This window comes from Bufo bufo, chromosome 1, assembly GCF_905171765.1.
Source record: "Bufo bufo chromosome 1, aBufBuf1.1, whole genome shotgun sequence".
Classification (NCBI taxonomy): Eukaryota; Metazoa; Chordata; class Amphibia; order Anura; family Bufonidae; genus Bufo; species Bufo bufo.
The window spans coordinates 781382758-781409159 of NC_053389.1; the positions used below are offsets into that span (position 1 = coordinate 781382758).

General features: G+C 43.5%; 1 protein-coding gene and 19 non-coding genes across 20 annotated transcripts in view; 9 read left to right on the forward strand and 11 right to left on the reverse strand.

The window, feature by feature from the left end:
* Nucleotides 1–5556: 5556 nt before the first annotated feature.
* TRNAM-CAU lies at nt 5557–5629 on the reverse strand. Its single transcript has one exon. It is a non-coding gene; the product is annotated as a tRNA-Met (tRNA).
* Nucleotides 5630–5735: 106 nt separating this feature from the next.
* On the forward strand, nt 5736–5807 carry TRNAE-UUC. The gene has a single exon. It is a non-coding gene; the product is annotated as a tRNA-Glu (tRNA).
* Nucleotides 5808–6854: 1047 nt separating this feature from the next.
* On the forward strand, nt 6855–6926 carry TRNAE-UUC. Its single transcript has one exon. It is a non-coding gene; the product is annotated as a tRNA-Glu (tRNA).
* A 6379-nt stretch (nt 6927–13305) lies between these two features.
* On the reverse strand, nt 13306–13378 carry TRNAM-CAU. Its single transcript has one exon. It is a non-coding gene; the product is annotated as a tRNA-Met (tRNA).
* A 106-nt stretch (nt 13379–13484) lies between these two features.
* TRNAE-UUC lies at nt 13485–13556 on the forward strand. Its single transcript has one exon. It is a non-coding gene; the product is annotated as a tRNA-Glu (tRNA).
* An 877-nt stretch (nt 13557–14433) lies between these two features.
* Nucleotides 14434–14506, reverse strand: TRNAM-CAU. The gene has a single exon. It is a non-coding gene; the product is annotated as a tRNA-Met (tRNA).
* A 107-nt stretch (nt 14507–14613) lies between these two features.
* Nucleotides 14614–14685, forward strand: TRNAE-UUC. Its single transcript has one exon. It is a non-coding gene; the product is annotated as a tRNA-Glu (tRNA).
* Nucleotides 14686–15559: 874 nt separating this feature from the next.
* TRNAM-CAU lies at nt 15560–15632 on the reverse strand. Its single transcript has one exon. It is a non-coding gene; the product is annotated as a tRNA-Met (tRNA).
* A 1045-nt stretch (nt 15633–16677) lies between these two features.
* On the reverse strand, nt 16678–16750 carry TRNAM-CAU. The gene has a single exon. It is a non-coding gene; the product is annotated as a tRNA-Met (tRNA).
* Nucleotides 16751–16856: 106 nt separating this feature from the next.
* TRNAE-UUC lies at nt 16857–16928 on the forward strand. Its single transcript has one exon. It is a non-coding gene; the product is annotated as a tRNA-Glu (tRNA).
* An 877-nt stretch (nt 16929–17805) lies between these two features.
* TRNAM-CAU lies at nt 17806–17878 on the reverse strand. The gene has a single exon. It is a non-coding gene; the product is annotated as a tRNA-Met (tRNA).
* A 106-nt stretch (nt 17879–17984) lies between these two features.
* TRNAE-UUC lies at nt 17985–18056 on the forward strand. Its single transcript has one exon. It is a non-coding gene; the product is annotated as a tRNA-Glu (tRNA).
* An 876-nt stretch (nt 18057–18932) lies between these two features.
* Nucleotides 18933–19005, reverse strand: TRNAM-CAU. Its single transcript has one exon. It is a non-coding gene; the product is annotated as a tRNA-Met (tRNA).
* A 105-nt stretch (nt 19006–19110) lies between these two features.
* TRNAE-UUC lies at nt 19111–19182 on the forward strand. The gene has a single exon. It is a non-coding gene; the product is annotated as a tRNA-Glu (tRNA).
* Nucleotides 19183–20019: 837 nt separating this feature from the next.
* On the reverse strand, nt 20020–20093 carry TRNAM-CAU. The gene has a single exon. It is a non-coding gene; the product is annotated as a tRNA-Met (tRNA).
* Nucleotides 20094–21323: 1230 nt separating this feature from the next.
* On the forward strand, nt 21324–21395 carry TRNAE-UUC. Its single transcript has one exon. It is a non-coding gene; the product is annotated as a tRNA-Glu (tRNA).
* An 838-nt stretch (nt 21396–22233) lies between these two features.
* TRNAM-CAU lies at nt 22234–22307 on the reverse strand. The gene has a single exon. It is a non-coding gene; the product is annotated as a tRNA-Met (tRNA).
* A 2178-nt stretch (nt 22308–24485) lies between these two features.
* On the reverse strand, nt 24486–24558 carry TRNAM-CAU. The gene has a single exon. It is a non-coding gene; the product is annotated as a tRNA-Met (tRNA).
* An 891-nt stretch (nt 24559–25449) lies between these two features.
* Nucleotides 25450–25522, reverse strand: TRNAM-CAU. Its single transcript has one exon. It is a non-coding gene; the product is annotated as a tRNA-Met (tRNA).
* Nucleotides 25523–25795: 273 nt separating this feature from the next.
* Nucleotides 25796–26402, forward strand: part of PIN1 (peptidylprolyl cis/trans isomerase, NIMA-interacting 1) — a 28380-nt gene continuing 27773 nt past the window's right edge. The window contains exon 1 of the mRNA XM_040415936.1: nt 25796–26039. Coding sequence (XP_040271870.1) covers nt 25796–26039 — 244 coding nt within the window. The remainder of the gene's footprint in view (nt 26040–26402) is intronic.

The following is a 26402-nucleotide window of genomic DNA, read 5'->3' on the forward strand; positions in this document are numbered from 1 at the left end:
CTTATCCACCAATTCTATTTTCTCCTCCATTGGGACATTCTTATTACTCTTCCCTTCTACTCTATCACTTATTTCCTCTGAATTTTGTAGGTCAGTTGGGTCAACCTTATTTTCTTTATTACCCTTATGATTTGTCCTGGCCTTGTATTGTGGTGATTTCAAAAATGTATCAATTTTTGAAATTGGACTGCCTCTACTTGCACCCAAAGACTTCCTATCTGGGACTTTTGGTGACATTATATTATCAAAAGGTGGCCCTGAATATGTAGAAGGGGAGAAGGAAAAAAGAGAAGAGAATGATATGGAGGAAACAAGCCAACAAATTAAAAAAAAACATACAATTATAAACTGAGCAGCAGAATCCCTCCAAAATCCACCTTATACAGTTGCAAGAAAAAGTATGTGAACCCTTTGGAATGATATGGATTTTTGCACAAATTGGTCATAAAATGTGATCTGATCTTCATCTAAGTCACAACAATAGACAATCACAGTCTGCTTAAGCTAATAACACACAAAGAATTAAATGTTACCATGTTTTTATTGAACACACCATGTAAACATTCACAGTGCAGGTGGAAAAAGTATGTGAACCCCTAGACTAAAGACATCTCCAAGAGCTAATTGGAGTGAGGAGTCAGCCAACTGGAGTCCAATCAATTATATGAGATTGTAGGTGTTGGTTACAGGTGCCCTGCCCTATAAAAAACACACACCAGTTCTGGGTTTGCTTTTCACAAGAAGCATTACCTGATGTGAATTATGCCTCGCATAAAAGAGCTCTCAGAAGACCTACAATTAAGAATTGTTGACTTGCTTAAAGCAGAAAGGGTTATAAAAGAATCTCCAAAAGCCTTGCTGTTCATCAGTCCACGGTAAAACAAATTGTCTATAAATGGAGAAACTTCAGCACTGCTGCTACTCTCCCTAGGAGTGGCCGTCCTGTAAAGATGACTGCAAGAGCACAGTGCAGACTGCTCAATGAGGTGAAGAAGAATCCTAGAGTGTCAGCTAAAGACTTACAAAAGTCTCTGGCATATGCTAACATCCCTGTTAGCGAATCTACGATACATAAAACACTAAACAAGAATGGATTTCATTGGAGGATACCACAGAGAAGGCCACTGCTGTCCAAAAAAAATCATTGCTGCGCGTTTACAGTTTGCACAAGAGCACCTGGATGTTCCACAGCAGTACTGGCAAAATATTCTGTGGACAGATGAAACCAAAGTTGAGTTGTTTGGAAGAAACACACAACACTATGTGTGGAGAAAAAGAGGCATAGCACACCAACATCAAAACCTCATCCCAACTGTGAAGTATGGTCGTGGAGGCATCATGGTTTGGGGCTGCTTTGCCGCGTCAGGGCCTGGACAGATTGCTATCTTCAAAGGAAAAATGAATTCCCAAGCTTATCAAGACATTTTGCAGGAGAACTTAAGGCCATCTGTCCACCAGCTGAAGCTCAACAGAAGATGGGTGTTGCAACAGGACAACGACCCAAAGCACAGAAGTAAATCAACAACAAAATGGCTTAAACAGAAAAAAATACGCCTTCTGGAGTGACCCAGTCAGAGTCCTGACCTCAACCCGATTGAGATGCTGTGGCATGAACTCAAGAAAGCGATTCACACCAGACATCCCAAGAATATTGCTGAACTGAAACAGTTCTGTAAAGAGGAATGGTCAAGAATTACTCCTGACCATTGTGCACATCTGATCTGCAACTACAGGAAATGTTTGGTTGAAGTTATTGCTGCCAAAGGAGGTTCGACCAGTTATTAAATCCAAGGGTTCACATACTTTTTCCACCTGCACTGTGAATGTTTACATGGTGTGTTCAATAAAAACATGGTAAAATTTAATTCTTTGTGTGTTATTAGTTTAAGCAGACTGTGATTGTCTATTGTTATAGATAGTTATAGTGACCTAGATGAAGATCAGATCACATTTTATGACCAATTTGTGCAGAAATCCATATCATTCCAAAGGGTTCACATACTTTCTCTTGCGACTGTATGTCTGACCCTCTACTGACATGCGCTTATCCGCAATATCTGCCTAAAGTACAAAGGTCGGACAGATAATCCAAATGAACTTTCCTCGTCCAGCAGATAGAAAATAAATAAATAAATAAATAAATAAATTCAAATTGCTATGGTGCACATATATCTACACTTCAACCAATTGTACATTCCAGATACAAAAACAGTACCGCATAAAACAGTATATTACAGCCGCCATTTTAATGGAATGAGATAGTCTTATCCTCTTGGGGTGCAGAGCGTCAATAGGTGAAAGTTCCACTGGGGACCAAAGGATGTCAGAGAGTGTTACTTTTCCCAGTTAAGGCTCAGAAGCCGTCCGTCGTATCGCTCACTCTTTAGTCTGATACAGTTCACAGGGCCACGGCCTGGTCTGTACCCACAAGAGGTACAGAGGGAGACGTGACCAGCCCACTGAGCGTGAGGGTTGTAATACACAAGGGTAACGACCGTACTAAGCACCACAGGTGAATCAGGTACAACATTGGCCAGAGATAGTCATGTTCACCAGGGAAAAGTCAGAACCTTTATCCACATATACCAACAGACACCAACACCTATCATCACCGTTGACCGATTCCTATCTCTTCAATAGGATTAAGAAATAAACACATTCACATGTTCCCTGTACTTCCGTCAAACACTGCAATCAGCGCCACTTAGTTTCTTCAGTGTGGACAAAGCCCCAATAACGGAGCCTGTGATTAAGCAAAAATATACAGGTAAGGGGCATACTACCCCAAAAACATGCGATAAAAGGTGAGGGGTGCTAGGGTCCGAAGCGGTTCCGACACCTCTGTCCTCTAACACGGACGTTTCTCAGACCATTCCCCCGTTCATCCACGTCTTCCCCAAACTTTGAGGCCTCCGGTCTCTTCCTTTTAATCGAAGGGTCGCCTCCGGACTGTAGCTCACCACCAAAAAGTTTTCCTCTTACCGGTCCGTTGTGGTCAGGCTACAGAGTGAAAGCTGCTGAGGATATGCAGAGGAGGCGTCGACGCAGGAACAAGGCTGGGAGATGGAGGACACCTGATCGAAGAGGGGCACCAACCGAGGCCAAAGATGGAACAGGAGTGTAGTCAGGACAGGACGGCAAAACAGTAAGAGATGGTCACTGATGAAGGGCCACAAAAAAGGACATGAACCAGCCTGTCAGGTCGACATTTCATGTTCCCAGCGGGATCCGGGAACCCGGTAGAAGAAGGAAGGGGGAAGGAGCCGCGGCACGCCTACGTCGTTACATCATGCCGCTATGCACGCCCAGGATCCGGAATAAGCCTTTTTAACACTTGCACCTACACGGAAAGGCCGACACCCCGGCGGCAGAGTTAAGCGGTATAGATTGAAGTTTCACATTGCGGCCAAAAATGCTGAACTTGACGACTTTTAGCAATTTTTTCCTTCCTTTTGCAGAAGATCCATTTTCAATCCATACCTCAAATCATTCACAACTCTCCCTATTAACTCCAAAAGTTAAAATAGTCAAGCAACCTTCGTCCTGTCAATGCTTTTGGATCTCTTTTTTAAAGCAGAACATGTCAGTAGCGAAATAGAAAGTATCATGACTTTTAGGTCAAGAGAGGAACATAAACCTGGCTAGAAAAAAGCCTTGTGTGAAGATTGAACTCACGATCTTCAGATTATGAGACTGATGCGCTACCTGCTGCGCTAACGATGCAAATGCTGCACACCCGCTATTGTATGTGCAAGAATGTTTTTTCCAAATTGGATTATATTTTCTTTTGTGCCATGTTGCCCATATGGTCTAGCGCTTAGGATTCCTGGTTTTCACCCAGGCGGCCCGGGTTCGACTCCCGGTATGGGAATGCTTGGTTTTTAAATTTGCACCGACATCGAATGGATGCAGAGTTAAGGCATACACATTGAGGTCTCCCATTACGGCTCAAATTTCTGTCCGCTTATAGCTTTTCATTCCTTCCTTTTGCGCATGATCCTATTTTTACAACATACCTCAAATCATTCCCAACTATGCCTTCTAACTACAAAATTTAAGCTAGTCAACAACCCCTCATCCCGTTTGACTAGAAAAGGACCCAGCGTGAGGATTAAAGCGAACCTTTCACCTCATTTTCACTTGTTAAACTAGCCACAGTACCTTATAGATTATATTGAATGTGTTGTTATCCATGTTAGTGCCGCTTTCCTGCGCTTTTTAGTCATAAAAAAACCGTCTTATAAAGTTCTGATTTCTGCTCCAACAGTCAGGCAACAAGTCAAGGGGGTAGCCCTTCCCTCTCCTCTGGCCGTACCTCCCCTGCCCTAACCCCGCCTCTATGCTTTGTGATTGACAGCCGGCTCAGTCGCCGGGGCGGCGCTTCTGAATCCTGCGCATGCGCCGTCCTCCTCATTCGCCGCGCGATCCCGTCTTTCTGGCAGACAGAAGCGCGACCATGTAACAGGATCGCGCATGCGCCGTACGCGATGCCTGCTTCTCCCTCCCGTGCGCGCGCTCCACTATCTTCAGGCTCCAAGTGCCCCACGTGATCACTGTAGACTTGCCGCAGATTGCAAGCCAGTGATCATCGTGAGCCCCAGAAAGACGGGATCGCGCGGCGAATGAGGAGGACGGCGCATGCGCAGGATTCAGAAGCGCCGTCCCGGCGACTGAGCCGGCTGTCAATCACAAAGCATAGAGGCGGCGTTAGGGCAGGGGAGGTACGGCCAGAGGAGAGGGAAGGGCTACCCCCTTGACTTGTTGCATGACTGTTGGAGCAGAAATCAGAACTTTATAAGACGGTTTTTTTATGAATAAAAAGCGCAGGAAAGCGGCACTAACATGGATAACAACACATTCAATATAATCTATAAGGTACTGTGGCTAGTTTAACAAGTGAAAATGAGGTGAAAGGTTCGCTTTAATCTCACTCAATTCAGATCCGATAACTGATGTTCTACCTGCTGCACTAATGTCTTCCTAGAAAAGGACCCCGTATTAGGGTCGGTCTCACTAGATTCCGAAACCGATGTGCCACTTAAAGCAATAATGAAGAAACTTGGAAGTGGTTTCCTCTGAATGTAATAATGTTTGCCTAAAGCAGAAAACAGATTTTTTTTTTTGTGTTGCAACTGAAGCACTAGAGCAATTAACATGTAGTCTAGTGCTTATGAGTCCTCTGTTTCCTATACAGTTCAGATTTGACTTCTGGTATGGGAAAAAGCCTATTTAACACTTGCACCTACACGGAAAGGCCGACACCCCTGCGCAGAGTTAAGCGGTATAGATTGAAGTTGCTAATTGCGGCCAAAAATGCAGAACTTGACGACTTTTAGCAATTTTTTCCTTTCTTTTGCAGAAGATCCCATTTTCAATCCATACCTCAAATCATTCCCAACTTTCCCTATTAACTCCAAAAGTTTAAATAGTCAAGCAGCCTTCGTCCTGTCAATGCTTTTGGATCTCTTTATTTTTTAAAGCAGAACATGTCAGTAGCGAAAGAGAAAGTATCATGGCTTTTAGGTCAAGAGAGGAACATAAACCTGGCTAGAAAAATGCCCCGTGTGAGGATCGAACTCACGACCTTCAGATTATGAGACTGACGCGCTACCTGCTGCGCTAACGAGGCAAATGCTGCACACCCTGTTTTGTATGTGCAAGAATGATTTTTCAAAATTGGATTTTTTTTTTCTTGTTTTTTTTTATGTTTGCAATAGAAAATTTAGTGCCATTTTTCCCATATGGTCTAGCGGTTAGGATTCCTGGTTTTCACCCAGGTGGCCCGGGTTCGACTCCCGGTATGGGAATGCTTAGTTTTTAAATTTGCACCGACATCGAATGGATGCAGAGTTAAGGCATACACATTGAGGTCTCCCATTGCGGCTCAAATTTCTGTCCGCTTATAGCTTTTCATACCTTCCTTTTGCGCATGATCCCATTTTTACATCCTACCTCAAATCATTCCCAACTATGCCTTCTAACTACTAAATTTAAGCTAGTCAACAACACCTCATCCCGTTTGACTAGAAAAGGACCCAGCGTGAGGATTAATCTCACTCAATTCATATCCGATAATTGATGTTCTACCTGCTGCACTAATGTCTAGCTAGAAAAGGACCCCATATTAGGGTCGGTCTCACTAGATTCCGAAACCGATGTGCCACTTAAAGCAATAATGAAGAAACTTGGAAGCGGTTTCCTCTGAATGTAATAATGATTGCCTAAAGCAGAAAACTGTTTTTTTTTTGTGTTGCAACTGAAGCACTAGAGCAATTAACATGTAGTCTAGTGCTTATGAGTCCTCTGTTTCCTATACAGTTCAGATTTGACTTCTGGTATGGGAAAAAGCCTTTTTAACACTTGCACCTACACGGAAAGGCCGACACCCCCGCGCAGAGTTAAGCGGTATAGATTGAAGTTGCACGTTGCGTCCAAAAATGCTGAACTTGACGTCTTTTAGCAATTTTTTCCTTTCTTTTGCAGAAGATTCCATTTTCAATCCATACCTCAAATCATTCCCAACTTTCCCTATTTACTCCAAAAGTTTAAATAGTCAAGCAGCCTTCGTCCTGTCAATGCTTTTGGATCTCTTTATTTTTTAAAGCAGAACATGTCAGTAGCGAAAGAGAAAGTATCATGGCTTTTAGGTCAAGAGAGGAACATAAACCTGGCTAGAAAATTGCCCCGTGTGAGGATCAAACTCCCGACCTTAAGATTATGAGACTGACGCGCGACCTGCTGCGCTAACGAGGAAAATGCTGCACACCATGTTTTGTATGTGCAAGAATTATTTTTCAAAATTTCATTTTTTTTTTTTTTTTTTATGTTTGCAATAGAAAGTTTTGTGCCATGTTTCCCATATGGTCTAGCGGTTAGGATTCCTGGTTTTCACCCAGGCGGCCCGGGTTCGACTCCCGGTATGGGAATGCTTGGTTTTTAAATTTGCACCGACATCGAATGGATGCAGAGTTAAGGCATACACATTGAGGTCTCCCATTGCGGCTCAAATTTCTGTCCGCTTATAGCTTTTCATTTCTTCCTTTTGCGCATGATCCCATTTTTACATCATACCTCAAATCATTCCCAACTATGCCTTCTAACTACAAAATTTAAGCTAGTCAACAACACCTCATCCCGTTTCACTAGAAAAGTACCCAGCGTGAGGATAAATCTCACTCAAATTATATCCGATAATTGATGTTCTACCTGCTGCACTAATGTCTTGCTAGAAAAGGACCCCATATTAGGGTCGGTCTCACTAGATTCCGAAACCGATGTGCCACTTAAAGCAATAATGAAGAAACTTGGAAGCGGTTTCCTCTGAATGTAATAATGATTTCCTAAAGCAGAAAACTGATTTTTTTTTTTGTGTTGCAACTGAAGCACTAGAGCAATTAACATGTAGTCTAGTGCTTATGAGTCCTCTGTTTCCTATACAGTTCAGATTTGACTTCTGGTATGGGAAAAAGCCTATTTAACACTTGCACCTACACGGAAAGGCCGACACCCCTGCGCAGAGTTAAGCGGTATAGATTGAAGTTGCTAATTGCGGCCAAAAATGCAGAACTTGACGACTTTTAGCAATTTTTTCCTTTCTTTTGCAGAAGATCCCATTTTCAATCCATACCTCAAATCATTCCCAACTTTCCCTATTAACTCCAAAAGTTATAATAGTCAAGCAGCCTTCGTCCTGTCAATGCTTTTGGATCTCTTTATTTTTTAAAGCAGAACATGTCAGTAGCGAAAGAGAAGCGTCAATTTTGACGTAAATTTGTTTTCCCTTAGTCCTAACAGCAGCACAAGTGGGGTATTCGCCCCTGTGAAGCTGGTCAGGACAGGCGGAATTTTTGCTGAATAAAATTCTGCATCTCTAGTAATTAATTAATTAATTAACTCCCCCCTCCTTATATAGGCCGCCCTCACACAGGGCTAGTTGCTTTTTTTAACAAGTAAACATAACAGCATAGAGGGAGGGATATTTGTGTGCTGCTGTTAGGACTAAGGGAAAACAAATTTACGTCAAAATTGACGCTTCCCTTTCGTCCTAACCAGCAGCACAAGTGGGGAAGTAGCAAGGAACCTCACACAAATCTTGGGAGGGCAAAGGACTAGCACTAAGTAGCTAATAATCCCACAGGAGTTAGAGAGCTGACCTATGGACGAGCAGCATCTAACACGGACCGTCCAAAGGCTGTTCCCTCAGAACGCCTATTCTCTAGGCGGTAATGGGCAATAAATGTGTTTTGCGTGCTCCACGAGGCAGCCGCACAAATTTGCTCTAAGGGGATTAGCTTCCTTTCCGCATATGATGTAGAAACTGCCCTTGTAGAATGGGCAGATAAGAAAGATGGCGGTGGTAAGTCTTGGGACGTAAAAGTCAGCTTAATAGCGTCCTTAATCCATCTGCTCAAGGTGGGCTTGGAAACCTTGAGCCCTTTATTGTTCCCCGAATAAGAGATCAGCAAGTTTTCTGATCTCCTGAACTCCTCCGTTCTATTCAAATAAATTCTAAGGACTCTTGGGATGTCCAAGGAAAGTAATCTCTCCTCCTCAGGAGAGTTAGAGGTAGGAGAGAACACCGGCAGTGTTATCGTCTGGTTGGTGTTCGCAAACGAAGGAACCTTTGGTAAAAAGGTAGGCAGAAATCTTAACAGGACCTTGTCCTGCAGAAAACTTAAGTATGGTTCCGCTGCCCCCAGAGCCTGGAGCTCCCCAACCCTCTTGGCTGATGTTATGGCCAAGAGAAAGGTAACCTTGAGGGAAAGGTACTTTAAGTCTACCTGTTCCAAAGGCTCGAAGGGGGGGGAGCACAACCCCCTTAGGACCACTGGCAGCTCCCACTCAGGGATTGGTCTCTGGATGCTGGGCCTAAGCCTCTGAGCACCCTTAAGGAACCTCTTAATTAGGGGGTCCTGAGAAATTGGCTTACCAAGGCATGCTGACAAGGCAGCGACGTGAGCTCTCAATGTAGATGGGCTTAGACCCTTGTCTAGACCATCTTGCAGGAATTGAAGAATCTCAGAGAGAGGAGGATCTGAGGAAACTACCTCTCTATCCGTGCACCATCGCATAAATATCTTGAATATGCGGGAATATTTCTGATTCGTAGAATCCGCTCTGGAGTGAGAGATTGTTCTCAGGACCTCCACCGAAAGCCCTCTAGCTTCTAGAAGGGACCGGTCAGTCTCCAGGCTGTCAGACTGAGCCTCCTCAGATCTAGACAGGGACCTGTGTCCTGATACACAAGGTCCTGTATTAGGGGAAGTCTCCAATAATTGCCCTGACTCATCTGCATGAGCTGGGTGAACCAAGACCTCTTCGGCCAGAATGGGATGATGGCTATCACTGAGGTCTGGTCTTGCTTGATCTTCATCAATACCCTTGGTATCATGGAAATTGGAGGGAATACATAGGCCAGCCTGAACCTCCATGTTATGGACAGAGCATCTATCGCTACCGGATTGTCCTCCTTGTACAAGGAGCAGAATTTGCTTACTTTGGCGTTCAGACGGGTTGCCATCAAATCGATCTCTGGAGTCCCCCAGCGTTGGACTATCCTGGAGAAGATGTTGTCGTTCAGGGACCATTCTCCTGGTACCGGAAGGCCCCGACTTAGACGATCTGCTACTATATTGAGATCCCCTCTGATGTGAACTGCCACTAGATGAGATAGATTGCTCTCTGCCCAAGATAAAATCAATCCCACCTCCCTCAGGAGGGTCCGGGATCTCGTTCCTCCCTGTCTGTTTAGATAAGCAACCACAGTCGTGTTGTCGGTCCGTACTCTCACGGCTTGACCTTGGATGAGAGGTGAGAAGTGATTGAGGGCTAACCTCACCGCCCTTAGCTCCCTCAGATTGGACGACAGGAGTCTCTCCTGAGGATTCCAGGTATTCTGAACTGTATTGTGTCCCAGATGGGCTCCCCAGCCCAGAAGGGAGGCGTCCGTGGTCAGGATCACCCAAGTAGGTTGGGTTAGAGGCATTCCATCCACTAGGTTCTTCCACCACCTGAGGGAGGAACGGACTTCTGCAGACAGGGAGTGATTCCGATCTAGGTCTCTGGGTTTGCGATTCCAAACCGCTAAGACTTCCTCTTGTAGTGGCCGAAGATGCCACAAGGCCCAAGGTACTGCCTCTGCAGACGCTGACATGTGGCCTAACATCCTCATGAGAACCCGAATAGACACCCGTCTGGGGGGTAGGAGAAACTCTGCAGCTTTTATTACTTTGTCTCTCCTCTGTGGAGACAGATATAGGGTCATTAGTTGTGAATCTATCACAAACCCCAGAAACCGCCTTGTGGTAGAGGGGACCAACTCTGATTTGTCCCAATTCACGAGCCACCCCAGGTTCTGCCGAGTGTGGAGAGCTTGTTGAAGCTGGGCTTGTAAGATGTCTGCGGACGCGGCTTTTAAAAGCCAGTCGTCTAAATAGGGGACGACTTCTAAGCCGAGGAGCCTTAAGTGGGCGACCACAGGAGCCACAACCTTTGTGAAGGTGTGTGGCGCAGAGGAGATGCCAAAAGGCAACACAGCAAACTGGTAGTGCTTCACTACCTCTTTTATGCAGACAGCAACTCTGAGATATTTCCTGTGGGCCGGACAGATAGGAACATGAAGGTAAGCGTCCTTCAGATCTATCGTCACCATCACGTCTGCCGGGTTCAGGATGTTGAGGACTGAGCGAATGGTTTCCATCCGGAAACGCTTCTTTCTGATAAACCGATTTAGGTAACGCAGATCGATAATCATGCGCCAGTCTCCTGACGGCTTTGGAACGAGAAAGATGGGAGAATACACTCCCTGACCGAGCTCTTGAGGAGGAACCTCCTCTAAGGCCCCTTTGACAATGTACTGGAGTACAGAGTCTTCCAGGATCAGTTGTCTGCTGGGTGTTAGACGTCCTGTGAGGACGAACCTCTCTTGAGGTTGGGAACTGAAATCGATCCTGTAACCGGTGCTGATGACCTGCAGCACCCAAGGATCTGGAATTATTTTCTCCCAAAAATTTCTGAACAAAAATAAACGACCTCCTACTGGAGGATTCAGGCAGGGAGATTCGTGTGGGAGTGAGGGGGGTGGGGACGGGGAGGTGACGGGCTGCCGAGAGTCATTGCTCAGCCCTGCGGTTCCCGCGACCGCGACCTCTACCTCTCTTGTTAATTTCGGAACGTCTCTGGTTCCTCTCTCTTCCTTGGAATCTCCCCCCTCTGCCTCTCCCACGTCCTCGAAAGGATTGCTGAGGGAGTGATTTTCCCTTCTTGTCTGCTAGACTCTCCATGAGGCGGTCTAGCTCGGAGCCGAACAACCTGCCAGGCTCGTAAGGGAGGGAGCACAAATTAAATTTTGACATGTTGTCCGCTACCCAGGGCTTCAGCCATAAGGGCCGTCTGCTGGCAGCAGACAAAGCCATTGACTTGGCAGCAAGCCTTAGCTGCTGCTGAGACGCATCCGCCAAAAAATCAATGCCTAATAAAAGGGTCTTGAATTGATCCAGAATGTCATCTCTGGCGATTCCCGAGTCTATGTCTGCTTGGATCTTCAGCGTACGGGCGCGAATGAACTCAGACACCTCGGTACCGGCTATGGCCACAGAGGCAGAGGCGGACGCCGCAGCATAGTTGCGCCTAAGCGAACATTCTGCGCGTCTATCCAGGGGATCCTTCAGGTTACTCCCGTCATCGGAAGGTACCAAAGTTCTTTTAGAAAGCTTGGCTATCGCCATATCCACCTTAGGCGGAGGGACCCAATCCAGGGAGTCCCCGTCCTGTAGGGGGAACATCAGCTTAAACCTCTTGGTTGAGACCGGTCCTTTTTCTGGATTTTTCCATTCGGTCGCCATTAGTTTTTTAAGCGACTCGTCCACTTTGAAGGCCCTTGGCCCCCTAGCGGTGGAGTGTGGAGCTTCCCCATGCTCAACATCCTGGTCCCTTGACCTGATGGAGCGCAGTAATCTTTGTGTCTTCTCCGCCGGAAAAGAAAAGACCGACTCCTCTTCCTCAGAGGAAGAATTCTCGCCAAGCGAGATCACGTCTTCTGACATAGGAACAGGCCCCGGCGAGGCCTGCCTGGGTCTCTTGTTGGAGACCGCCCCCTTGATCTCTGCGACGGAGGTGTCCAAGAACTCCTTCATCCAGGAAAACATTTCAACAACCGTCGGCTCAGGATTGGCTGGCCTAGGGCGGCAGCCTGGACAACGATGAAACTCGTAGCTGCGGGGTGCCACAACTGGAACAGGCCAGGTGCTTCTGCTTGTGGGCGACTTTTCCTAGAAAAGAAGTAGGCACTATTAAAGCTGGTTTCAACGCGCTCAGTGGGTCAAGCGCAGACGTCAATCTTACCTTGAGATGGTGACGTCATGACTCTAAGAATTCTGAACAACCTAGAACCTTCTGATCAGAGTAGGTACTCTCACAGCCTTAGCACTGGATCAGCACAAGTCAAGATCAGCTGCACACAGGAACTGAGTGCAACACTGACCCTGCCAGAAACCTGGCCTTATATAGCAGGAAGGGGAGGCCAGGGGGAGGAGGAGTAACAGCTCCTCCCCCAAAAATCTCCAGGCTCCCCACTGAGGGACCCATTTATAAAAAACGAAGTTTTATTAGCAAGTTAATCGAATTCGCTCCTCTCACCCTCCTCCACAAGCACATCAGCTAATTTGCGCTAATTCGCGCTAATTTTTATCGCGGTGGCGTCTCTTTTTTTTTTTTTTTTTTTCCGGACCGGAAGTGACAATGACGCACTTCCGGTCTCGCGTCCGATACACCGGAGCTGAGAAACGATCTCAGGGCCGGCCGCAGATTACAGAGGAGGTAGGAGGGGAGCGCAGGAGCGGAGCGGAGAGGAGACAGGGGGGAGGGAGCTCACAGCTCCGCTTACTGAGTACACCCTGTCAGAACTTACCGGCTACCTGCAGCCAGACCGTCTCCATACTTACGCTCCCAGCCAGGCAGGGGACCCTGTAAAAGAAAATTGTAACATTAAGACAAAATAAAAGCAGAACTTCAGCAAGTTTTTCCCCCAACTACTGAGGGAGAGACTCTGAATAGAGTCGAGCCTGTCAGACCAACACACAGGACAAAATAAAAGCAACTAGCCCTGTGTGAGGGCGGCCTATATAAGGAGGGGGGAGTTAATTAATTAATTAATTACTAGAGATGCAGAATTTTATTCAGCAAAAATTCCGCCTGTCCTGACCAGCTTCACAGGGGCGAATACCCCACTTGTGCTGCTGGTTAGGACGAAAGGGAAAGTATCATGGCTTTTAGGTGAAGAGAGGAACATAAACCTGGCTAGAAAAATGCCCCGTGTGAGGATCGAACTCACGACCTTCAGATTATGAGACTGACGCGCTACCTGCTGCGCTAACGAGGCAAATGCTGCACACCCTGTTTTGTATGTGCAAGAATGATTTTTCAAAATTGGATTTTTTTTTTCTTGTTTTTTTTTATGTTTGCAATAGAAAGTTTTGTGCCATGTATCCCATATGATCTAGCGGTTAAGATTCCTGGTTTTCACCCAGGCGGCCCGGGTTCGACTCCCGGTATGGGAATGCTTAGTTTTTAAATTTGCACCGACATCAAATGGATGCAGAGTTAAGGCATACACATTGAGGTCTCCCATTGCGGCTCAAATTTCTGTCCGCTTATAGCTTTTCATTCCTTCCTTTTGCGCATGATCCCATATTTACATCATACCTCAAATCATTCCCAACAATGCCTTCTAACTACAAAATTTAAGCTAGTCAACAACCCCTCATCCCGTTTGACTAGAAAAGTACCCAGCGTGAGGATAAATCTCACTCAATTCATATCCGATAATTGATATTCTACCTGCTGCACTAATGTCTTGCTAGAAAAGGACCCCATATTAGGGTCGGTCTCACTAGATTCCGAAACCGATGTGCCACTTAAAGCAAAAATGAAGAAACTTGGAAGCAGTTTCCTCTGAATGTAATAATGATTGCCTAATGCAGAAAACTGATTTTTTTTTTTTTGTGTTGCAACTGAAGCACTAGAGCAATTAACATGTAGTCTAGTGCTTATGAGTCCTCTGTTTCCTATACAGTTCAGATTTGACTTCTGGTATGGGAAAAAGCCTTTTTAACACTTGCACCTACACGGAAAGGCCGACACCCCCGCGCAGAGTTAAGCGGTATAGATTGAAGTTGCACATTGTGGCCAAAAATGCTGAACTTGACGACTTTTAGCAATTTTTTCCTTTCTTTTGCAGAAGATCCCATTTTCAATCCATACCTCAAATCATTCCCAACTTTCCCTATTAACTCCAAAAGTTTAAATAGTCAAGCAGCCTTCGTCCTGTCAATGCTTTTGGATCTCTTTATTTTTTAAAGCAGAACATATCAGTAGCGAAAGAGAAAGTATCATGGCTTTTAGGTCAAGAGAGGAACATAAACCTGGCTAGAAAAATGCCCCGTGTGAGGATCGAACTCACGACCTTCAGATTATGAGACTGACACGCTACCTGCTGCGCTAACGAGGCAAATGCTGCACACCCTGTTTTGTATGTGCAAGAATGATTTTTCAAAATTGGATTTTTTTTTTTTCTTGTTTTTTTTATGTTTGCAATAGAAAATTTTGTGCCATGTTTCCCATATGGTCTAGCGGTTAGGATTCCTGGTTTTCACCCAGGCGGCCCAGGTTCGACTCCCGGTTTGGGAATGCTTAGTTTTTAAATTTGCACCGACATCAAATGGATGCAGAGTTAAGGCATACACATTGAGGTCTCCCATTGCGGCTCAAATTTCTGTCCGCTTATAGCTTTTCATTCCTTCCTTTTGCGCATGATCCCATATTTACATCATACCTCAAATCATTCCCAACAATGCCTTCTAACTACAAAATTTAAGCTAGTCAACAACCCCTCATCCCGTTTGACTAGAAAAGTACCCAGCGTGAGGATAAATCTCACTCAATTCATATCCGATAATTGATATTCTACCTGCTGCACTAATGTCTTGCTAGAAAAGGACCCCATATTAGGGTCGGTCTCACTAGATTCCGAAACCGATGTGCCACTTAAAGCAATAATGAAGAAACTTGGAAGCGGTTTCCTCTGAATGTAATAATGATTTCCTAAAGCAGAAAACTAATTTTTTTTTTGTGTTGCAACTGAAGCACTAGAGCAATTAACATGTAGTCTAGTGCTTATGACTCCTCTGTTTCCTATACAGTTCAGATTTGACTTCTGGTATGGGAAAAAGCCTATTTAACACTTGCACCTACACGGAAAGGCCGACACCCCTGCGCAGAGTTAAGCGGTATAGATTGAAGTTGCTAATTGCGGCCAAAAATGCAGAACTTGACGACTTTTAGCAATTTTTTCCTTTCTTTTGCAGAAGATCCCATTTTCAATCCATACCTCTAATCATTCCCAACTTTCCCTATTAACTCCAAAAGTTTAAATAGTCAAGCAGCCTTCGTCCTGTCAATGCTTTTGGATCTCTTTATTTTTTAAAGCAGAACATGTCAGTAGCGAAAGAGAAAGTATCATGGCTTTTAGGTCAAGAGACGAACATAAACCTGGCTAGAAAAATGCCCCGAGTGAGGATCGAACTCACGACCTTCTGATTATGAGACTGACGCGCTACCTGCTGCGCTAACGAGGCAAATGCTGCCACCCTGTTTTGTATGTGCAAGAATGATTTTTCAAAATTGGATTTTTTTTTTTCTTGTTTTTTTTTATATTTGCAATAGAACATTTTGTGCCATGTTTCCCATATGGTCTAGCGGTTAGGATTCTTGGTTTTCGCCCAGGTTCGACACCCGGTATGGGAATGCTTAGTTTTTAAATTTGCACCGACATCGAATGGATGCAGAGTTAAGGCATACACATTGAGGTCTCCCATTGCGGCTCAAATTTCTGTCCGCTTATAGCTTTTCATTCCTTCCTTTTGCGCATGATCCCATTTTTACATCATACCTCAAATCATTCCCAACTATGCCTTCTAACTACAAAATTTAAGCTAGTCAACAACCCCTCATCCCGTTTGACTAGAAAAGGACCCAGCGTGAGGATAAATCTCACTCAATTCATATCCGATAATTGATGTTCTACCTGCTGTACTAATGTCTTGCTAGAAAAGGACCCCATATTAGGGTCGGTCTCACTAGATTCCGAAACCGATGTGCCACTTAAAGCAATAATGAAAAAACTTGGAAGCGGTTTCCTCTGAATGTAATAATGATTTCCTAAAGCAGAAAACTAATATTTTTTTTTTGTGTTGCAACTGAAGCACTAGAGCAATTAACATGTAGTCTAGTGCTTATGAGTCCTCTGTTTCCTATACAGTTCAGATTTGACTTCTGGTATGGGAAAAAGCCTTTTCAACACTTGAACCTACACGGAAAGGCCGACACCCCCGCGCAGAGTTAAGTGGTATAGATTGAAGTTGCACATTGCGGCCAAAAATGCTGAACTTGACGACTTTTAGCAATTTTTTCCTTTCTTTTGCAGAAGATCCCATTTTCAATCCATACCTCAAATCATTCCCAACTTTCCCTATTAACTCCAAAAGTTATAATAGTCAAGCAGCCTTCGTCCTGTCAATGCTTTTGGATCTCTTTATTTTTTAAAGCAGAACATGTCAGTAGCGAAAGAGAAAGTATCATGGCTTTTAGGTGAAGAGAGGAACATAAACCTGGCTAGAAAAATGCCCCGTGTGAGGATCGAACTCACGACCTTCAGATTATGAGACTGACGCGCTACCTGCTGCACTAACGAGGCAAATGCTGCACACCCTGTTTTGTATGTGCAAGAATGATTTTTCAAAATTGGAATTTTTTTTTCTTGTTTTTTTTTATGTTTGCAATAGAAAGTTTGGTGCCATGTTTCCCATATGATCTAGCGGTTAAGATTCCTGGTTTTCACCCAGGCGGCCCGGGTTCGACTCCTGGTATGGGAATGCTTAGTTTTTAAATTTGCACCGACATCAAATGGATGCAGAGTTAAGGCATACACATTGAGGTCTCCCATTGCGGCTCAAATTTCTGTCCGCTTATAGCTTTTCATTCCTTCCTTTTGCGCATGATCCCATATTTACATCATACCTCAAATCATTCCCAACAATGCCTTCTAACAACAAAATTTAAGCTAGTCAACAACCCCTCATCCCGTTTGACTAGAAAAGTAGCCAGCGTGAGGATAAATCTCACTCAATTCATATCCGATAATTGATATTCTACCTGCTGCACTAATGTCTTGCTAGAAAAGGACCCCATATTAGGGTCGGTCTCACTAGATTCCGAAACCGATGTGCCACTTAAAGCAAAAATGAAGAAACTTGGAAGCAGTTTCCTCTGAATGTAATAATGATTGCCTAATGCAGAAAACTGATTTATTTTTTTTTGTGTTGCAACTGAAGCACTAGAGCAATTAACATGTAGTCTAGTGCTCATGAGTCCTCTGTTTCCTATACAGTTCAGATTTGACTTCTGGTATGGGAAAAAGCCTTTTTAACACTTGCACCTACACGGAAAGGCCGACACCCCCGCGCAGAGTTAAGCGGTATAGATTGAAGTTGCACATTGTGGCCAAAAATGCTGAACTTGACGACTTTTAGCAATTTTTTCCTTTCTTTTGCAGAAGATCCCATTTTCAATCCATACCTCAAATCATTCCCAACTTTCCCTATTAACTCCAAAAGTTTAAATAGTCAAGCAGCCTTCGTCCTGTCAATGCTTTTGGATCTGTTTATTTTTTAAAGCAGAACATGTCAGTAGCGAAAGAGAAAGTATCATGGCTTTTAGGTCAAGAGAGGAACATAAACCTGGCTAGAAAAATGCCCCGTGTGAGGATCGAACTCACGACCTTCAGATTATGAGACTGACACGCTACCTGCTGCGCTAACGAGGCAAATGCTGCACACCCTGTTTTGTATGTGCAAGAATGATTTTTCAAAATTGGATTTTTTTTTTTCTTGTTTTTTTTATGTTTGCAATAGAAAATTTTGTGCCATGTTTCCCATATGGTCTAGCGGTTAGGATTCCTGGTTTTCACCCAGGCGGCCCAGGTTCGACTCCCGGTTTGGGAATGCTTAGTTTTTAAATTTGCACCGACATCAAATGGATGCAGAGTTAAGGCATACACATTGAGGTCTCCCATTGCGGCTCAAATTTCTGTCCGCTTATAGCTTTTCATTCCTTCCTTTTGCGCATGATCCCATTTTTACATCATACCTCAAATCATTCCCAACTATGCCTTCTAACTACAAAATTTAAGCTAGTCAACAACCCCTCATCCCGTTTGACTAGAAAAGGACCCAGCGTGAGGATAAATCTCACTCAATTCATATCCGATAATTGATGTTCTACTTGCTGCACTAATGTCTTGCTAGAAAAGGACCCCATATTAGGGTCGGTCTCACTAGATTCCAAAACCGATGTGCCACTTAAAGCAATAATGAAGAAACTTGGAAGCGGTTTCCTCTGAATGTAATAATGATTGCCTAAAGCAGAAAACTAATATTTTTTTTTTGTGTTGCAACTGAAGCACTAGAGCAATTAACATGTAGTCTAGTGCTCATGAGTTCTCTGTTTCCTATACAGTTCAGATTTGACTTCTGGTATGGTAATAAGCCTTTTTAACACTTGCACCTACACGGAAAGGCCGACACCCCCGCGCAGAGTTAAGCGGTATAGATTGAAGTTGCACATTGCGGCCAAAAATGCTGAACTTGACGACTTTTAGCAATTTTTTCCTTTCTTTTGCAGAAGATCCCATTTTCAATCCATACCTCAAATCATTCCCAACTTTCCCTATTAACTCCAAAAGTTTAAATAGTCAAGCAGCCTTCGTCCTGTCAATGCTTTTGGATCTGTTTATTTTTTAAAGCAGAACAAGTCAGTAGCGAAAGAGAAAGTATCATGGCTTTTAGGTCAAGAGAGGAACATAAACCTGGCTAGAAAAATGCCCCGTGTGAGGATCGAACTCACGACCTTCAGATAATGAGACTGACGCGCTACCTGCTGCGCTAACGAGGCAAATGCTGCACACCCTGTTTTGTATGTGCAAGAATGATTTTTCAAAATTGGATTTTTTTTTTCTTGTTTTTTTAATGTTTGCAATAGAAAATTTTGTGCCATGTTTCCCATATGGTCTAGCGGTTAGGATTCCTGGTTTTCACCCAGGCGGCCCAGGTTCGACTCCCGGTATGGGAATGCTTAGTTTTTAAATTTTCACCGACATCGAATGGATGCAGAGTTAAGGCATACACATTGAGGTCTCCCATTACGGCTCAAATTTCTGTCCGCTTATAGCTTTTCATTCCTTCCTTTTGCGCATGATCCTATTTTTACATCATACCTCAAATCATTCCCAACTATGCCTTCTAACTACAAAATTTAAGCCAGTCAACAACCCCTCATCCCGTTTGACTAGAAAAGGACCCAGCGTGAGGATAAATCTCACTCAATTCATATCCGATAATTGATGTTCTACCTGCTGCACTAATGTTTTGCTAGAAAAGGACCCCATATTAGGGTCGTTCTCACTAGATTCCGAAACCGATGTGCCACTTAAAGCAATAATGAAGAAACTTGGAAGCGGTTTCCTCTGAATGTAATAATGATTGCCTAAAGCAGAAAACTGTTTTTTTTTTTTGTGTTGCAACTGAAGCACTAGAGCAATTAACATGTAGTCTAGTGCTTATGAGTCCTCTGTTTCCTATATTAACACTTGCACCTACACGGAAAGGCCGACACCCCCGCGCAGAGTTAAGCGGTATAGATTGAAGTTGCACATTGCGGCCAAAAATGCTGAACTTGACGACTTTTAGCAATTTTTTCCTTTCTTTTGCAGAAGATCCCATTTTCAATCCATACCTCAAATCATTCCCAACTTTCCCTATTAACTCCAAAAGTTTAAATAGTCAAGCAGCCTTCGTCCTGTCAATGCTTTTGGATCTCTTTATTTTTTAAAGCAGAACATGTCAGTAGCGAAAGAGAAAGTATCATGGCTTTTAGATCAAGAGAGGAACATAAACCTGGCTAGAAAAATGCCCCGTGTGAGGATCGAACTCACGACCTTACAGATTATGAGACTGACGCGCTACCTGCTGCGTTAACGAGGCAAATGCTGCACACCCTGTTTTGTATGTGCAAGAAGGATTTTTCAAAATTGGATTTTTTTTTTCTTGTTTTTTTTTTATGTTTGCAATAGAAAATTTTGTGCCATGTTTCCCATATGGTTTAGCGGTTAGTATTCCTGGTTTTTCACCCAGGTGGCCCGGGTTCGACTCTCTGTATGGGAATGCTTAGTTTTTAAATTTGCACCGACATCGAATGGATGCAGTTTAAGGCATACACATTGAGGTCTCCCATTGCGGCTCAAATTTCTGTCCGCTTATAGCTTTTCATTCCTTCCTTTTGCGCATGATCCCATTTTTACATCATACCTCAAATCATTCCCAACTATGCCTTCTAACTACAAAATTTAAGCTAGTCAACAACCCCTCATCCCGTTTGACTAGAAAAGGACCCAGCGTGAGGATAAATCTCACTCAATTCATATCCGATAATTGATGTTCTACCTGCTGCACTAATGTCTTGCTAGAAAAGGACCCCATATTAGGGTCGGTCTCACTAGATTCCGAAACCGATGTGCCACTTAAAGCAATAATGAAGAAACTTGGAAGCGGTTTCCTCTGAATGTAATAATGATTGCCTAAAGCAGAAAACTGATATTTTTTTTTGTGTGGCAACTGAAGCACTAGAGAAATTAACATGTAGTCTAGTGCTTATGAGTCCTCTGTTTCCTATATAGTTCAGATTTGACTTCTGGTATGGGAAAAAGCCTTTTTAACACTTGCACCTACACGGAAAGGCCGACACCCCCGCGCAGAGTTAAGCGGTATATATTGAAGTTGCACATTGCGGCCAAAAATGCTGAACTTAACGACTTTTAGCAATTTTTTCCTTTCTTTTGCAGAAGATCCCATTTTCAATCCATACCTCAAATCATTCCCAACTTTCCTATTAACTCCAAAAGTTTAAATAGCCAAGCAGCCTTTGTCCTGTCAATGCTTTTGGATCTCTTTATTTTTTAAAGCAGAACATGTCAGTAGCGAAAGAGAAAGTATCATGGCTTTTAGGTCAAGAGAGGAACATAAAAATGGCTAGAAAAATGCCCTGTGTGAGGATCGAACTCACAACCTTCAGATTATGAGACTGACACGCTACCTGCTGCGCTTATGAGGCAAATGCTGCACACCTGGTTTTGTATGTGCAAGAATGATTTTTCAAAATTGGATTTCTTTTTCTTGTTTTTTTAATGTTTGCAATAGAAAATTTTGTGCCATGTTTCCCATATGGTCTAGCGGTTAGGATTCCTGGTTTTCACCCAGGCGGCCCAGGTTCGACTCCCGGTATGGGAATGCTTAGTTTTTAAATTTTCACCGACATCGAATGGATGCAGAGTTAAGGCATACACATTGAGGTCTCCCATTACGGCTCAAATTTCTGTCCGCTTATAGCTTTTCATTCCTTCCTTTTGCGCATGATCCTATTTTTACATCATACCTCAAATCATTCCCAACTATGCCTTCTAACTACAAAATTTAAGCCAGTCAACAACCCCTCATCCCGTTTGACTAGAAAAGGACCCAGCGTGAGGATAAATCTCACTCAATTCATATCCGATAATTGATGTTCTACCTGCTGCACTAATGTTTTGCTAGAAAAGGACCCCATATTAGGGTCGTTCTCACTAGATTCCGAAACCGATGTGCCACTTAAAGCAATAATGAAGAAACTTGGAAGCGGTTTCCTCTGAATGTAATAATGATTGCCTAAAGCAGAAAACTGTTTTTTTTTTTTTGTGTTGCAACTGAAGCACTAGAGCAATTAACATGTAGTCTAGTGCTTATGAGTCCTCTGTTTCCTATATTAACACTTGCACCTACACGGAAAGGCCGACACCACGGCGCAGAGTTAAGCGGTATAGATTGAAGTTGCACATTGCGGCCAAAAATGCTGAACTTGACGACTTTTAGCAATTTTTTCCTTTCTTTTGCAGAAGATCCCATTTTCAATCCATACCTCAAATCATTCCCAACTTTCCCTATTAACTCCAAAAGTTTAAATAGTCAAGCAGCCTTCGTCCTGTCAATGCTTTTGGATCTCTTTATTTTTTAAAGCAGAACATGTCAGTAGCGAAAGAGAAAGTATCATGGCTTTTAGATCAAGAGAGGAACATAAACCTGGCTAGAAAAATGCCCCGTGTGAGGATCGAACTCACGACCTTACAGATTATGAGACTGACGCGCTACCTGCTGCGTTAACGAGGCAAATGCTGCACACCCTGTTTTGTATGTGCAAGAAGGATTTTTCAAAATTGGATTTTTTTTTTCTTGTTTTTTTTTTATGTTTGCAATAGAAAATTTTGTGCCATGTTTCCCATATGGTTTAGCGGTTAGTATTCCTGGTTTTTCACCCAGGTGGCCCGGGTTCGACTCTCTGTATGGGAATGCTTAGTTTTTAAATTTGCACCGACATCGAATGGATGCAGTTTAAGGCATACACATTGAGGTCTCCCATTGCGGCTCAAATTTCTGTCCGCTTATAGCTTTTCATTCCTTCCTTTTGCGCATGATCCCATTTTTACATCATACCTCAAATCATTCCCAACTATGCCTTCTAACTACAAAATTTAAGCTAGTCAACAACCCCTCATCCCGTTTGACTAGAAAAGGACCCAGCGTGAGGATAAATCTCACTCAATTCATATCCGATAATTGATGTTCTACCTGCTGCACTAATGTCTTGCTAGAAAAGGACCCCATATTAGGGTCGGTCTCACTAGATTCCGAAACCGATGTGCCACTTAAAGCAATAATGAAGAAACTTGGAAGCGGTTTCCTCTGAATGTAATAATGATTGCCTAAAGCAGAAAACTGATATTTTTTTTTGTGTGGCAACTGAAGCACTAGAGAAATTAACATGTAGTCTAGTGCTTATGAGTCCTCTGTTTCCTATATAGTTCAGATTTGACTTCTGGTATGGGAAAAAGCCTTTTTAACACTTGCACCTACACGGAAAGGCCGACACCCCCGCGCAGAGTTAAGCGGTATATATTGAAGTTGCACATTGCGGCCAAAAATGCTGAACTTAACGACTTTTAGCAATTTTTTCCTTTCTTTTGCAGAAGATCCCATTTTCAATCCATACCTCAAATCATTCCCAACTTTCCTATTAACTCCAAAAGTTTAAATAGCCAAGCAGCCTTTGTCCTGTCAATGCTTTTGGATCTCTTTATTTTTTAAAGCAGAACATGTCAGTAGCGAAAGAGAAAGTATCATGGCTTTTAGGTCAAGAGAGGAACATAAAAATGGCTAGAAAAATGCCCTGTGTGAGGATCGAACTCACAACCTTCAGATTATGAGACTGACACGCTACCTGCTGCGCTTATGAGGCAAATGCTGCACACCTGGTTTTGTATGTGCAAGAATGATTTTTCAAAATTGGATTTCTTTTTCTTGTTTTTTTTTATGTTTGCAATAGAAAATTTTGTGCTATGTTTCCCATATGGTCTAGCGGTTAGGATTCCTGGTTTTCACCCAGGCGGCCCGTGTTCGACTCCTGGTATGGGAATGCTTATTTTTTAAATTTGCACCGACATCGAATGGATGCAGAGTTAAGGCATACACATTGAGGTCTCCCATTGCGGCTCAAATTTCTGTCCGCTTATAGCTTTTCATTCCTTCCTTTGTGCGCATGATCCCATTTTTACATCATACCTCAAATCATTCCCAACTATGCCTTCTAACTACAAAATTTAAGCTAGTCAACAACCCCTCATCCCGTTTGACTAGAAAAGGACCCAGCGTGAGGATAAATCTCACTCAATTCATATCCGATAATTGATGTTCTACCTGCTGCACTAATGTCCTGCTAGAAAAGGACCCCATATTAGGGTCGGTCTCACTAGATTCCGAAACCGATGTGCCACTTAAAGCAATAATGAAGAAACTTGGAAGCGGTTTCCTCTGAATATAATAATGTTTGCCTAAAGCAGAAAACTGATTTTTTTCTTTGTGTTGCAACTGAAGCACTAGAGTAATTAACATGTAGTCTAGTGCTTATGAGTCCTATGTTTCCTATACAGTTCAGATTTGACTTCTGGTATGGGAAAAAGCCTTTTTAACACTTGCACCTACACGGAAAGACCGACGCCCCCGCGCAGAGTTAAGCGGTATAGATTGAAGTTGCACATTGCGGCCAAAAATGCTGAACTTGACGACTTTTAGCAATTTTTTCCTTTCTTTTGCAGAAGATCCCATTTTCAATCCATATCTCAAATCATTCCCAACTTTCCCTATTAACTCCAAAATTTAAATAGTCAAGCAGCCTTCGTCCTGTCAATGCTTTTGGATCTCTTTATTTTTTAAAGCAGAACATGTCAGTAGCGAAAGAGAAAGTATCATGGCTTTTAGGTCAAGAGAGGAACATAAACCTGGCTAGAAAAATGCCCTGTGTGAGGATCGAACTCACGACCTTCAGATTATGAGACTGACGCGCTTCCTGCTGCGCTAACGAGGCAAATGCTGCACACCCTGTTTTGTAAGTGCAAGAATGATTTTTCAAAATTTGATTTTTTTTTTCTTGTTTTTTTTTATTTTTGCAATAGAAAATTTTGTGCCATGTTTCCCATATGGTCTAGCGGTTAGGATTCCTGGTTTTCACCCAGGTGGCCCGGATTCTACTCTCTGTATGGGAATGCTTAGTTTTTAAATTTGCACCGACAGCGAATGGATGCAGAGTTAAGGCATACACATTGAGGTCTCCCATTGCGGCTCAAATTTCTGTCCGCTTATAGCTTTTCATTCCTTCCTTTTGCGCATGATCCCATTTTTACATCATACCTCAAATCATTCCCAACTATGCCTTCTAACTACAAAATTTAAGCTAGTCAACAACCCCTCATCCCGTTTGACTAGAAAAGGACCCAGCGTGAGGATAAATCTCACTCAATTCATATCCGATAATTAATGTTCTACCTGCTGCACTAATGTCTTGCTAGAAAAGGACCCCATATTAGGGTCGGTCTCACTAGATTCCGAAAACCGATGTGCCACTTAAAGCAATAATGAAGAAACTTGGAAGCGGTTTCCTCTGAATGTAATAATGATTGCCTAAAGCAGAAAACTGATTTTTTTTTTTGTGTTGCAACTGAAGCACTAGAGCAATTAACATGTAGTCTAGTGCCTATGAGTCCTCTGTTTCCTATGCAGTTTAGATTTGACTTCTGGTATGGGAAAAAGCCTTTTTAACACTTTCCCTATTAACTCCAAAAGTTTAAATAGTCAAGCAGCCTTCGTCCTGTTAATGCTTTTGGATCTCTTTATTTTTTAAAGCAGAACATGTCAGTAGCGAAAGAGAAAGTATCATGGCTTTTAGGTCAAGAGAGGAACATAAACCTGGCTAGAAAAATGCCCTGTGTGAGGATCGAACTCACGACCTTCAGATTATGAGACTGACGCGCTACCTGCTGTGCTAACGAGGCAAATGCTGCACACCCTGTTTTGTATGTGCAAGAATGATTTTTCAAGGGGGGGCGGAGCCAGCACCAGAGCCGGATGGTTGTGTGAGGTGCTGCTCTCCTGCTAGCATATCCCTCATAGCACTTTATCACCAGCGAACTGGACTGCAAAATGGTCAAAATCGTGGCCAAAAGCCTGCTGACCAAACAGGACACACCAGATCCTTAAACCAGACTGGAGAAATCGAGAAATTTATGAAAAAGACGGCGACAGGGGCAGTTAATAAGGAATCCAAGATGGCGCCCGGGACGGCTCGCTCCAGCCACAAACAAGCAGCAGCTGCAAGCGCCGATAAGGTAGGGGAAGATCCCTGTGACACAGAGTGTCTGCCTATCTCCAGGGCTTACCTTAAAGAAGCGCTGGCTGACGCCTTGGGTCCCCTTAGCCTGGATCTCTCTTCTATCAAAGAAGATGTACGGCACATAGGCAGAAGGGTGGAAGTACTAGAAGATACACAAGCTGCGATTTTACAGCATCAGAGTGAGGTGTCCTCCAGCCTGTCCCTTGCACAGAATCATATTAACTCCCTGTATACCGCTATGGAGGATCAAGAGAACAGAAGCAGGAGAAATAACCTCCGCTTCAGAGGCATCCCTGAAACTATCACAGCAACAGATATCCCTGAAACTGTTACTCTGATTTGTCTTAAGCTGCTAGGCCCAGACTCTGCCCATGAAGTTTTAATAGAAAGGGCGCACAGAGCACTTCGTCCCAATCCACAACCAAATGAACCTCCTAGAGATGTCATCTGCAGATTTTTACATTTTCCGGTGAAAGAAGCTATAATGACCAGCTCCAGAAACTCCAACTCTGTGGAATGGGAGGGAAACTCCATTACCATTT